Source organism: Hippopotamus amphibius, chromosome 7, assembly GCF_030028045.1.
Source record: "Hippopotamus amphibius kiboko isolate mHipAmp2 chromosome 7, mHipAmp2.hap2, whole genome shotgun sequence".
Lineage (NCBI taxonomy): Eukaryota > Metazoa > Chordata > Mammalia > Artiodactyla > Hippopotamidae > Hippopotamus > Hippopotamus amphibius.
Genome location: NC_080192.1, coordinates 141,812,980 through 141,826,891, shown reverse-complemented (window position 1 = coordinate 141,826,891; position 13,912 = coordinate 141,812,980). Strand labels below are relative to the sequence as shown.

The window sequence follows — 13,912 nt, the reverse complement described above, 5'->3', positions numbered from 1 at the left end:
CCTCCAAAGGTGGACACACCCAGGCTCTGCTGGAGTGCCAGCCACGCCAGCAAACTCCCTGCCTCCAGAGCTAGCAGGTGTCTGTGTGTGCGTGTACACAACCAGCACAGACACCTGCTCTGTGCTGGCCCAGTGGGGAGCCAGGATTCTGCAGCGCCATGTGTCTGCCTGCAGGGACACGTGAGAAGGGCTGGGAAAGCTGGAGCCTCCCCAGGCAGACCTCGGAGACCTCAGCTGTCACCTTCTAGCAGCTATGTTGACCATACCTGTCACACTCCCTGATGTGGTCCCTTCCTTTCCATAAACATTTGTTACATCGGGGGGAGGAGATGTTAGGAGTTTGATGTTTCTGTGGGATCTGAAAGAACGCAAATCGCATTCTGAGGCCAGTTGATACCGTTGTTCTGAGCAGTGGTTTGGTTTTCATTGAGGCGAATGGATTCTAAAAGGACCGACCATGGGACTTCCCTGGCTGTCCAGTGGTTAGGACTTGGCAGTCTCACTGCCAGGGCCTGAGTTCGATCCCTGGTCAGGGAACAAAGATCCCACAAGCCATGTGGCGCAATAAAAAAAAAAAAAAGAAAAAAAAAAAAAAGATGTAAAAGGACCAACTCTGAGCTCTCAGAGCCCAGAGCTTCACAGAAGGTGGCTTGTTTCCACAGTGAAACATGCAGGAATGGTAACCGGGGACAGGATGTGCCGCTAACTGTCAAAGGCAGCCGGGAAAGCCATGGTCATGACCACAGTGCCCTCCTCTGCACTGGCCTCCCCGGCTGTCCCCAGCAAGATGTGGGACAGGGGGCCAGACGACCTGGTCCAAGGGTTGGCTGAGCCTGCAGAGCCCCCTGTCTGTTTCCTCCCTGGTGAAGCGGGACTGATACAGACAAGGTGTCTGGTGCACACAAAAGTGCCCCCAGCCCCTGGGCCTTCTTCTGATTGTCCCTGGTGCCGGCACGCCAGGAGGTAAAGCTTTGGGAACCTCATGGTGCCTGGCACGGAGTTCTGCCCCACAGACCTTGATGCCGAGTGGTATCAGGTCAGTGCCCTGGGCACCTGTCTTAGGGTCCCAGGCTGTGGCATCCAAGTACCACACACCAGGCAGCTTCAGAGACAGAAATGTATTTCTCACAGTTCTGGAGACTGGAAGTCTGAGATGAAGTTGTCGGCAGATTTGGTCCCTTCTGAGGCTTTTCTCCTTGGCTTGTAGACGGCCGTCTTCTCCACATGTCCTCACGTGGTCTTCCCTCTGTGTCCCAAGCTCCTCTTTCAAGGGTACCAGTCGGATTGGATTAGGCCCTACCCACATGACCTCATTTATCTTAAGGGCCCTGTCTCCAAATACAGCCGCATTCTGAGGTTCTGGGGTTAGGACTTCAACATGTGAAGTTGGGGGGAACAGTTCAGTCCACGACAGCAGCTGCCCTGCTCTGCCCACCGCTGCGGACACGTGGGCACACACTGCTGGCGGAACGGCCTTGGTCTCCGCTGATGGAGTGAAGAGTGAGGATGGGCAGATTCAGTGAAACCCTGCACAGTCGGCCCCTTCTGCACGTGGTTGCCACCTTTGAAGCGTGGGATGGGAGGTTGAGAAGAGACACCTAAGACAAACCACTCCTCTTCCTCACCCTTCAGACGCTGGCTAGGAGACTTTCACAATTAAGAGGAGTGTGGAAAATACAAAGCCTTGAGAGCAGCTGAACCGAGTAAAGGACTGAAGAGTAGTCTTTTTCGTGTAGGAAATGCGGAGGTGGAAGTGTGTGCTGTGCAGGGCATCTGAAGTCGAGTCTGGGAGCCCTGGGGTGGGGGGTGGGACTGCTGGGGGTGGAAGGTGCTGGGGGCCATTGGAAACTGACAACCAAGTTACATGGAGATTTGCTGGTTTCCACTTATCAGGATCAACCTATAGGTAAAGCAGAAAGTAGAGATTGTAAACCTTGACGATGTACACACAGTGGTTCCCACGCACGGCAGGAGCTGGTGTGGAAGGTAGGTGGAGAGGTTGGGGGAGGGGAAGGGGATCAGTAGCTTGATCTTACTGCGAGAGATCCATGTCAAGTTGCTCGAGCAAGAAATAGAGGCTGCTTGTGTGTTTATTTTTTGAATTAAAAAATACACAGTTCAACATTTGAAGTTACAAAGATTTACACTAAAAACTCTCCGTTTGACTCTTGTCTATTAGCTATCTCTCTTTCTGTAGCCAGTGTTATCATTTCCCAAGAAGTCATTCCAAACATACAGACATGCACACCTCTATTTTCTCTCTCATTTTTTTCCCCATAAGCGGCAGCAAACTCTGTATGCTGTTCTGCACCTTTTCTTTTCGCTTAAAAATAGATCTTGAAGATTTATATCATATCAGTCCATAATGACAGCCACCCAGGTTGTTTGGTATCACAGCCAGCAGAGCAGGAAGTGTCTGTGCGCACAGACTATTTGCACGGGTGAGACCATCTTTAGATTTGTGCCTAGAAGTGGGGGTGCAGCGTCAAAGGGAATGTGTTTGTAATTTTGAAAGATGTTCCCAAATCCCCCTACCTGGGGGTTAGAAAAGGAACTTTTCTATAATTTAAATTTATATAAATTTAAATTTTATATAATTTCAAGTCATAAAGATAACAAGTAAAAACAATGACATGTGTGTATAAAACTAATAAAACCTGGGAGGAGACAAAGAAGAAAGAAGAAGTGCCAGGAAAAATACTGATTATCTTTCCTGATGGGGAGTCGGTACATAATGTTGAGAAGCAGTTCAAGGTGCTTACCTCTGGGGCAAGGGTGGAAAATCTTTTGTTTTTATTTTCTATTTTATATGCTTCAAAAATGATTAGGTCATGTACTCGTGTTTCTGTGAAAAATCAGAAAATAAAATGAGGTGGCGAGGTGAAAGCTGTATTAATGTCACAGGAGTATCACCCCAGGGTCTTAGGTACAGGCCTTGTGGAAAACCTCTGTGGGGAGCACACTTCCACAGGCCCGCAGGTGCCTGAGATTTTACTATGAACATTGGAGACATCGTGTACTCTCGGTGTTAATTCTAGATCCACACTCCCCACTCCCAACCAGAGGGTTTCTCAGAGGCAAAAACAAGAAGGAACTCCTTCAAAGTTTCTGGATGCCTGGGACTTCCTGGTGGTCCAGTGGTTAGGACTCCGAGCTTCCACTGCAAGGGGCACGGGTAAAAAAAAGTTTCTGGATTCCTGTTCTAAGGATAAAATCAGAACAAGGTGCCCAAAAGAGAAAAGAACTGCTCAGAGCACAGGGTGTGGGGTGCAGTCAGCGTGGCAGTTCTGCCTGGAACTGATGAGGGAGATGAGAGGAAGGATTTCACCCTCCAATCTTGTACAACCCTTGTTGGGCACTTGATAAACGCCTCATTCCACTGGTTTTAAGTTGCTGTTTTTCCCACATTTCCACATTCTGGAAGTGAAGATATGTCTTGCCATGGGAGATGGCCGGTCCCTACTCCACTGGAGCATCCCTGCCTTCCTAGTGGTACACAGACTAAGGGCCTGCCTCCCGCAGGGGTCCTAGAGGGGCCACTATATCTCATCACCATGATGGCCGGAGTCGGGCGTCTCCAGCCCTTGGCGGGGGACATTCTCCGCCCTGCTCGGTGGCTGCAGGCGGCCCCGATGTCCCCAGCCCGGCCCCCCTGTCTTGCAGGTGTCGCCGCCGGCTGTCATGGGCAAGCAGAACAGCAAGCTGCGGCCTGAGGTGCTGCAGGACCTGCGGGAGAACACGGAGTTCACGGACCATGAGCTGCAGGAGTGGTACAAGGGCTTCCTCAAGGACTGCCCCACCGGCCACCTGACCGTGGACGAGTTCAAGAAGATCTACGCCAACTTCTTCCCCTACGGCGACGCCTCCAAGTTCGCCGAGCACGTCTTCCGCACCTTCGACACCAACGGCGACGGCACCATCGACTTCAGGGAGTTCATCATCGCACTGAGTGTGACCTCGCGGGGCAAGCTGGAGCAGAAGCTCAAGTGGGCCTTCAGCATGTACGACCTGGACGGCAACGGCTACATCAGCCGCAGCGAGATGCTGGAGATCGTGCAGGTGCGGCCCGGAGGGAGGGGCAGGTGGGGCGGGGGCCTCGCCTGGCCCGGGGCCTTCCCAGCCAGGTGGCTGCCAGCCCCTCCCGCGCGCGCCCTTTTGAAAGGGAACAGTTGTCATCGGACCGGCGGGTCCTTGCAAATAGTGATGAGAAGAGCCTTTGTTTGCTGGCCGTACATCAGGCCTGCCCTAAGCACTTCGATAAGTCTTCTCAACCCTAATGGGGGGGGGCGGGGGCCGTCATTGTCTGCATTTCACAAAATCGGGGGGTGAGGGAGTGATCTTCTAACCATGAACGGAGCTGAGAATTATAGTGATTGAGAGGACCCTTGATGCTTGCAGAAGGCCCCTGTCAAGGCCTTTTCCAGTACCCGTATTTGAGAACGCAACAAACAGCGTGTCATGACCCCGGGAACATGCCGTTAGTTGTAAAGCAGAACTGAAACATGAGTGGTCATAGAATAAGCTCTGGCACAGAAAGCACTTCAGAGACCTCTTCTCCTCGCCTCCTGTCAACAGCTCTGGCACGGGAAGCTGTTTTCCAGAAAGAAACTGAGTGTTGTTCACTTCCCCAGCTTCCTAGGTGTGTGGTAGAGAGGCACAGAGCTGCCGCTCCCGGGGTCCCCCCTGCACCCCCACTCCTGGAGCCTGGGGGGGTTCCGTTCTAGAATTCCTCAGAGGAGGGGTTCTCTACATGGAAGGAACTTCCGGGCTAAGCCACAGACAGAGGGTATCAAACCCATGAACTCCTGGACCAGCAGCAAGCGGTCTGAGGAGTGACCATCCTATTTCCCAAACCGGTGGTTTTCACACAGTGAGAATAAGTCAGCGCAGGTTCAGGGGACTCTGTGCTTCAGCCGTCACTCCTGGCTCTCAGCGACAAGCGGTGATGGAAGGAAGAAATCTCCTTCCCAGGAATCACCTGTCCCCGCCTGCAAGCTGTCCCTTCTGCTTCCCTGTCCCTGGCCAAGCAGACCGGCCCAGCTGAGACCTAGAGACACAGCAGAACAGGGAGGGGCCCTACGCCCATCCAAACGGGATCCGGCTGCTAGGCCCCCAGACCAAGTTCCCAAACGCTGAGATCCTTCCCCTGGCCCCTGCACGTGGCCCCTCGGCTGCTGAGCAGGACACCCAGCTGCTACACCTTTGTCAAAATGGACTGGGTTCTAAGTACTTCACAGCCCACCAGAGGCCAAGAAGGGTCTTGGCTGTGTCTCCTCTGCACTCAGACAAGTGCCTGGCCCGTCCCCAGGAGCGGGGTCCTGTCCCAAGAGGCTCTGAAATACACACCGGCCATGCTGTGTGGCCTAGTCCACCCCGTCCCGCAAATGGAGAGGGGCGAGGAAGGGAGAGTACGAGATACCAGAAGCCTCACTTGGGATCATTCTTTTTTGGTTTTGTTTTGTAAACCCGCTTTTTAAGATGCTACACCTCTCAGATTTCTGCTCTTGGTGTGTTGCTTCAGGAATGAGAGGATCCGTCAAGCCATTTCCGCACAGAATTCCCCTGTGGCACAGCCCCGCCCCCTCGCCTGTCACTCTGATGAGCTGCTAGTCACTGGCCTCATCTCTGCCCCCTCATCTCACACACACACACACACACACACACACACACACACACACACACACCCCACTGGGCCAGGCCCCTTGGACAGAGACACACAGAGACAGCCGGCAGCGTTGCTGAGCCCTCGGACGGCAGCATCCTGAAAAGAAGCTTCTCAGTCCCGTGGGAGAGGCCCATCTGCCCTGGCCCTGTCCTTCCTGGGGCTGGTTATGTGTTTCTCCCTGTGGGTTTCAGGGGCTAAGTCTTTTTTGCTTTTAACTAAGGGACAGCAATCCCATGTCAAGTATGTTGAGTGATGGGCTGGGCACATACGTGCCCGTGTCACTACCACCCTCGATGATGTAGGGAACATTCCCAGCCCCCCAGGACGCCCAAGAACTGTCCCACCTCCTGACCTGCAGACAACCCCTGTCTTACTAAGAGTTGTCACAGTGGGTCCTTTTGCCTATGCTTGAACTTCATGTGAACGAGTCTGGCTTCCTTTTGCTCGCATGCCGTTGGTGATATGCACTGTTGGGAGTAGCGGGGAGCATCCCGGACTCTCCTCCTGCTGGGGGCTTGGCGGAAGCTCACGCCTATGCCCCATCCACCCAGGAGCACCCCGGAACCTCTGAGCACACGCATCTATGTGCCCCTTTGCAGGCTATATACAAAATGGTGTCCTCCGTGATGAAGATGCCGGAGGATGAGTCCACGCCCGAGAAACGGACAGACAAGATCTTCAGGCAGATGGACACCAACAATGACGGTAGGTTCCCCGTGCCTCTGGGCCACGCTGCTGGGAGCAGAGATGTGTTTGGGACCCTTTCCTCCTTCCCTGCAGCTTCTCAGGCCTCGCCCGGCCCACCCCGACCTGCCTGACTACTGCAGCCATGCAGAGGGGAGAGCCGGGGTTCAGAATCTGGGGCACCTGGGTGAGTGTCCTGCCTCCTGAGCCGTGGTCTCCTGTGTGCTTCTCGAACGGGGAGACTGTAGGCCCGTGAGCATGTCCCCAGGGAGAAGAGGCAGGCGTGCCCATGGCAGCCAGGGCCTGGAGGGGTTGGGAGCAAGTGTCCAGGATGGTGGGGGTCCCTTTGCCCCCCCCATCATCCCTCCCTCATGCCTCAGTGGCCCCAGGGACTCTGTCAGAACGTGCTGGCCTGTAGCAGCAGTGCTGGGCCCACACCGCAGCACAAGTGGCGTGTCCAGGAGGGGCGGTGGCGGCCAGGCAGTGAGAATGTGCCCCCACGTTTCCTCCTGTGCCCTGGCCATGAGCCTCTGCAGGGTCCACGCCGGGAAGGTAGCTGTGAAACTGAATAGATGTGCGCCTCTTGCTGGCGCTAAGTGCAGTCCCAGAGTCAGGTCTGATTGTCTTTTGAAGGATAAAGAAATGCAGCACTTAGAAAAGAAAAAGAGAAAATACCCCCTGGACTCTGCTGGAGATTAAAAATAAGCTAATGCACAGAAAAGAGCTCCTAAACCTTAAAGTGCAGTTTGCAGATGAGGCCAACGACGGAGCCAGCAGGGGGAGCGGTGAGGCGTGGCTGCAGGCGTATCAGCTGCAAGGAAACAGTTTTCAAAACACGATCACACATAAAACAAGATGGTCTTGTGCCTGGCGTTGCCTTTGGGCCGATTTAAAACACGTCTTCCACCCTCCAGGGCAGCAGCACAGGCTTTGGGTTCAACAGACCTGCTCCAAGTCTTGGCTCTTCCAAGCCTCAGTTTACTCCTCTGTGAAATGGGGATAATAACTCAGTCTCTCTCGGGTGTGAGGATTAGCACAGAGCCCAGCCCTCCCTCCACCCCTCCTTACCCCAACCCCTCAGGGCACGCTCTGGGCACCTTCCCAGGCTGTTTGTGAACTTGGGCCTGTCCCCATCGGGACAGAGCTCCTGTGAGCCCCAGGGTCTGTCCATCCCTGGAGCTCGGGGCAGGGGCAGAGGAGGCAATGTTGGAGGAGAGAAGAGGGAAGCTGGGGTGGTCCAGAGCTCAGGCCTCATCCTTCTCCAGGGACTGCCCCACGTCCTTCCTGGCTTCCCTGCCCCCCTAGGAAAGCGCAGGTATCCCTGAAGCACCCTCTCCTGTGACCTGAGCCTGGCTGAGCGCCAGGGACACCCTGATGGCTGCTGGACAGACTGTACTCAGGGCCCCCAGCCCCTTGCCAGCCCCGCGTTCTGCCCAGAAGAGAGGCCAGTGCTTTCAGAAGCTCCTCACCCTGAGTGGTCAGAGGAACGTCCCCACCAACCGTACGAATAGTAACAAAGCCCAGTATCCCCTCTGCATCATCAGAGGGGCCCGGAGACCTTCTCTTCTGCTGAGGGGGTGGCTGCCCCTCCCTTCCCAACCCATCCCTCAGTCTGGGTTTGTTTAGTCCCCTGCGGGGCCAGCCTGTCTGCCCCGCCCCCATGCTGGGGACCCACGGGAGGAGGTGTCCCTGCAGTAGGCAGGCGGGAGGTCCCTGCTCACTCACCGAGGGCATCCTGCGGGCCAGGCACAGGCTGAACCCCTCAAGCACGTCCTCTCCATCAACCCTCCCAGTGGCCCTTTGAGATGGGCGTTCCCACGATCCCACCGCACAAAGGAAGACTCTGGGACGTGGCGAGGTTGGTAGCTTGCCCGTGGCGGCAGAGCTGTGAGCCCTTGGTGTGCTGGGCACGGCCCCGAGCGCCTGTGTTCCCTTAACTGCTGTCCTCTGGGCTAGATGGCTCTGTTCGACAGCTGCAGAGCCTCAAACGCAGAGGCAAGAAGTGGACTCCGCACCCAGCCCTGGCCCTCTCCACCCCCAGGTTAGTTATAGATCAGAGGCAGAGGCCGTGTTCTTCTGGACAATGCTCATGTGTCTTAAATAAAGCATGGGGTGATTTCTAAAAGGGTTTGAATTGCCCCACCAGGCACAGCCTGCTACCGTACTGCGTACGTCCTTTGAGGTGCCCAGTGCTTTGCAGTGAGCACTGAAAACAAGAAAGTTTTTTCCAGAAATGCCCTCAAGTGAGTGGAGCCTGGATGTGTCCAGCTTTGGGAGGGCTCAAGACTTGGACCAAAGGGGGCATCCCTGACACAGAGGCTGTCCCCGTGCTCTCCTAAGGGTAAAGAACAGCAAGCACTGGCTAACTCCCATTTCTCCCATCCTGCATCCCACAGGCAAACTGTCCCTGGAAGAATTCATTAAAGGTGCCAAGAGTGACCCATCCATCGTCCGGTTGTTACAGTGTGACCCCAGCAGCGCGAGTCAATTCTAAGGGGTCGGCATCTGGACAGTGCAGAGAAACACAGGCTTGTCTTGCCATTTAAGCTTTGCTTGCAAAAGTGGATGCCTCCTCAGTCATTCCTGCTCTCCTGGAGCGGCCAGGCGACACACACCTGCTCGCTCGGCGGCCGCGCCTCTCTCCTCACCTGGCCTTCTCCCACCCCCTCCCCGGTCCCTCCAGGGCGACTCCCAGGGGTGTGTTTACACGCAGGGCTCACGGTGTCCTCGCTTCTGGGGCACCTCCCCGCCTGCAGGGAGTCCAGAGGACACGCCGAGGATCCCAATGGGACTTTCTAAGATCGCGCCAAGGCCAGCTGATTGATTTTGTGATTGCAGGTGACTCCATGGGAAAGATGGGGACAAGAACGGAGGGAGAATAGACGGGCAAGCCCTCCCCGTGCATGGCTCCACCCAGCTCGTTCGTTTTCTCTGACCAAAGCCGCTTGCACGTATATATACTGTGGTCTCCTTTCTTTTAATATATAAGTTATACATACGGTGAAGTGAAATGTAATGTGTAGGTCCTATATTTAATGCCTCGATCGCCTTTGAAGCGTGGTTCCCTCGTGGCCTGTGGTCCCTCTGAGCCTGGTTCTTTTGTGGTATGATGCCCTCAATCTGCCCTTTTTCGAAAGGACATGCATGCGTGCCCAGGGCTGTGGAGACCCTTCCGCCCACCTAGTGAACGCAGGCATCTCTGTAAGGTTTGTCCTCCTTGTTGATTGGTCTGGCATTTCCTGTATTAAAATGATCAAATAAATGAAATGGTCTGAGTTTTGTGTTGGCCCGGGAGAGCCCACGTTCTGCTGTCGTGGCCTCCAGAACAGGTGGACTCGGTGGGTCCAGCTGCTGTTTGTAAACTTGGCCCCTCCTGCATCCCTGTAGCTGTCACTGTGTCTATAAATCTTGTGCAGCCTGCTCTTCAATATCTGCCCAATGCCAAGAAATACTCGTGGAGATAAAAGATGATTATTCTTGGCAGGTTTGACTGTCAGGCTTCTGCCTCCGCACCCCATCCCGGCTCCCCGCTCTAACTCCGCGGTTTAATCAGCAAGGTAGCAGGACCGCACGTCCCCGGCGAGGAAAGAGCAATGGGGACCAGGGACATCAGCATGGGGCCGTGAGGGTGGGCCTGGTGTGACCATCGGGACGCTTCTGGTCTCTGAAGCAGAAAACCCAGCAGAGGGGGCTTCAACCATAGGGATATTTGCATCGCGTGTCGGCTTGGCTGTCTTAGCAGCTGGAGAGCCGCAGCAGCTGGGGAGCGCTGCTGAGGATGTCCAGGTTCCTTCCACCTCCCCACCAATCTGCCCCCAGCCTCAAAGGCAGCTTTTGTCCTTGCGCTTGAATCCTTGGGGTTCCTGCAGGGCTGTTGCCATGCAGGGCAGTGCAGCTGACATGGGAGCCTTCCACAGGCAGGACGGGAAGCAGCCCTGTCTCCTGTTCTTCCTTGAAAGGGAAGAGAACTTCCCAAAATTCTCCTGCCCGCCACGCCCCAGCCTCACTTCTCAGTGCCTTGGCCTGGAGAGGGAGGTGACCACGACCGGCCAGTCAAGATGCACCCAGCTGATGGGGGCCCCCTCCCCCAGGGGCATGGTGCCGGGAGGGGTGAACAGGTTTGGGGTTCTGGTTCCAGGGTCTGTCACACCGGCCCACGGGCCACGGGACCTCGCTGAGTCTAGTCATCTTAATATCTTTTACGACTCCACGCCTCTGAATAGATACGGTGAGCCCACCCATATACAGGTGCCTTTCCAGCCAGTGGCACTGCCCAAGGCCAGACCTTGATGGGCGGTGCCAGCGGGCGGGGGTGGGGGGGGTGGGAGGAGGAGGCCAGGTGACCCTGGGGTGGAGAGGCAGGGTCTACAGAGAGGCAGGATGGTGCCTTCACAGCTCTGCCTGGCCTAGAGGCATCTCCCCTCCCAGCGAAGGGCTTGTATTTTACAAAATGTAACTAGAACTGGCCAAGGTTAAATCAATAGCGCTTGTTGGGGGGGGGAGGGGAGCTGCAGTGCTACTGACAGGAGACGTTGCCCAGGAATGAGGCAGGGATGGGAGTGACCACTGTAGCAGTGTTCACCGCGGAAACAGCCAACAGGGTGTCTCTCCCTCTGTGTACACTCATAGATACTGGGGTGGGATTCATTAGCAGGAGTTGGCGCATAGGATTATGGGGGCTGACTGGTCCCCAGATCTGCCAGCCGGAGACCCCGGAGAACCGACGGCATTCGTTCCAGCCTGGGTCTGAAGGCAGGAGACCGACGTCCCAGCCCAAGAACTCAGGCAGAGAACAGAACCTCCCTTGCTCGGTTCAGCCTTTTGTTCTATTCAAGTCTTTGGATGAGGCCGCTCACACTGGGGTGGGGCTGGGGAGCATGCTGCTTTACTCAGTCTGCTAATTCGAAAGCTAATCTCATCCAGGAACACGCTCACAGACACACCCAGAATAATGTTTAACCAACTATCAGAACCCCCACGACCCAGTCGAGGTGCCCTAAAATAACCGCCCCAGTGCTTCCACCCACACGTGGAAGATGTGGGTCTGGGGGTCAGTGTGATTCCTTAGGGAGTCTCAGGCGATGAAGAAACAGGCCCAGGGAAGGGAAGGGATGACCCACAGGCCTGTCACTGGCACTGGGGACTCCACTAGCAACCGGCCATGCCCCTCAGGTCCCAGGAAGTCAGTGGTGGAACTGGAACTCGTCAGATTACCTTACCCCCCAGACCGTGCGTCTTTCACTGTGTGTGTGTGTGCACGCGTGCGCATGTGTGTGTAGAAGGGCAGGTGGTGTGGTCTCTGCAGCAGGGGCTCGGTGGGGCTCGGGGGTCCGGTTTGGGGTGTGTGTCTGTCCTACGGGGTGGTGTCACAGAGGCAAGCCCAGGCACAACCCGTGCAGAGACTCAGCCTCGAGGGTCCCGTGTGTCTGGCCTGGGCCTGTGTCAGCAGGTGAGTGGCTCCTGGGGACATGTGCCAGGCTGGGTTGGGTGGCAGTCCTGTAGCTCATTCCAGGTGGCTGGGGGAGGGACCCGAGCCCCCTGCCCCTGGCTCGCAGCTGGTCCCGCCAGCTTTCACAGTAGGGCACGCGCCCTGCTCCCGACCCCAGCTTGGGCTGACAGTGGTCTCCGTGAACTTCCTGCACATCCATGCACCTGCCTTTCCCAAGTCTCTGCGCACATGTCCCTTCCTCCAGAAAGCCACACCCCGCCCCCCGACACTCCCTACAGCCTCCACACTCCCCTGGCCCACAGCGCTTCTTCCCTCGTGCTGACCTGGTAATTTATTTCCTTCTGGTCGCCTTCCCCCTGCCCCTCCCCAGAGCCAGTGCAGGCCCGGCTTAGACTTAGCTGCGCAGGGGGTTCCCTGGTGGCCTAGTGTTTAGGATTCTGGCCGTGGTGCAGCCAAAAAAAGAAGAATCAGAGGGGTTTCCTGGTTGGTGCAGTGGTTAAGAATCTGCCTGCCAATGCAGGGGATATGGGTTCGAGCCCGGGTCTGGGAAGCTCCCACATGCCATGGAGCAACTAAGCTCATGCACCACAACTACTGAGCTCACATGCCGCAACTACCGAAGCCCGAGCACAAGAGCCCATGCTTCTCAACAAGAGAAGCCACTGCAATAAGAAGCCCATGCACCATAATGAAGAGTAGCCAGCACTCTCTGCAACTACAGAAAGCCTGAAAGCAGCAAGGAGGACCCAATGCAGCCAATTAAATAAATAAATAAATACATTTATATATGTATACATAAATTAGAAGCTCAGAATGAGCGAGAAAACAAATGAAGAGTCAGCATGGGGTCCACTCCATGGCCTGGAACTGCACCCTGGGGGCCCTGGACACAGAGACAGAGGTACAAGTCTCAGCCTGGCCACTGACAAACCACATGACTGTGGACACATAAGGCAGGGGCCAGAGAGCCAGGGATGCTGACCTAGACCTTGCAGGTCAGCTGGTGGAAGGAAGGGCTGCAGGGCGTTGGGGGAGGGCAAGGATGCCCGTGGGCCAGGATCTGCCCCTCTGACTCTCCAGCTCAGAGTGAGGGCTTCGAACGGCTCCTGACTCCTCCAGAAGGGGCGGCCAGAGCCGGGGCTGGGACCAGGCACCCAGAGTGGGGGCAGTCCCGCTGTAGGAAGAGCATGGACCCAGGACCGTGCAAAGGTGGGGAGGGGGAAACACCAGCAGCCTTAGGTACCCAGGTACCCATGTGTGGGGACAAGCAGGACCTGGGCCTTGGCCTTGAGGGCTGGTCAGTGGGTTGGGGATGAGAGCAGAGCCCCTCTGCTTCCCAAGCCACCCACCCTGTAGCAGCGGGGGAGCAGGGGATGAGCCTGTCTGCACAGCCAGGGTGGGGTGAGGCATGAGGGGTGGCCGGCTGGGGCACCAGGCACGGTGTGGGCACCTCAGGAGCCCAGGGCGGGAGCACCACCCACTCCAGACAGGCAGGGGACAGGGAACACAGGCTGCAGGGACCCACCAGCTGTTCCTTGGGCGTGAGGCAGAGTGAGGGCTGGGTTGGGGGTGGCTTCATCCGTAGGGGCTCAGGAGGAGTTCCAGGGGGAGCAGCCTGGTCCAGGACAAGCTGTCTGGAGCCTCAAAGCCTAGATGCCTGGGCGTGGCTGGCCCTGGATCGCCCTGAGCTGGGCCACACACCAGTCCCCATAGCCCTCCTGTCACAGGCCTCTGTCCGTGTTTGCTGAGTGACTGAAGGACCTGACAGCTTGGTTGCGGGGCCAGACCAGCAGAAGGATCTCAAGCATGAGGTGCTGCTGCCCCCTGGTGGCTGTGACTGGGAGGGCCGTCTGGACTTGTGCGTGTGGATCCCCCAACCTGGTTTCAGAGCTTCTCCAGCCAGCTTTTTTTGGCCTATAGGAAATTTCTGTCTCTGTCCCATCTGACGGATGAGGAGCCTGAGGCCCAGGGGAGCACTTACTTCCGTGGGCCACACAGCACACAAAAGCTGAGGCTGGGCTCCTGGTACCCGAGACTCGGAAGCCTTGTCAATAGGGTTGTCATGTAAAATACAGGCTGCTCAATTAAGTTTGAATTTCAGGATTGCCATATAC

At 56.2% G+C, this 13,912-nt stretch overlaps 1 protein-coding gene across 2 annotated transcripts in view; it reads left to right on the top strand.

Moving 5' to 3' along the window:
- Positions 1 to 9,611, top strand: part of HPCAL1 (hippocalcin like 1) — a 107,844-nt gene extending 98,233 nt beyond the window's left edge. For both annotated transcript variants that reach the window (XM_057742714.1, XM_057742713.1), the window contains 3 exons: positions 3,664 to 4,059; positions 6,265 to 6,370; positions 8,746 to 9,611. In XM_057742714.1, the coding sequence (XP_057598697.1) occupies positions 3,682 to 4,059; positions 6,265 to 6,370; positions 8,746 to 8,843 (582 nt within the window). In that variant the 5' untranslated portion in view covers positions 3,664 to 3,681 and the 3' untranslated portion in view covers positions 8,844 to 9,611. The remainder of the gene's footprint in view (positions 1 to 3,663; positions 4,060 to 6,264; positions 6,371 to 8,745) is intronic.
- Positions 9,612 to 13,912: the final 4,301 nt, after the last annotated feature.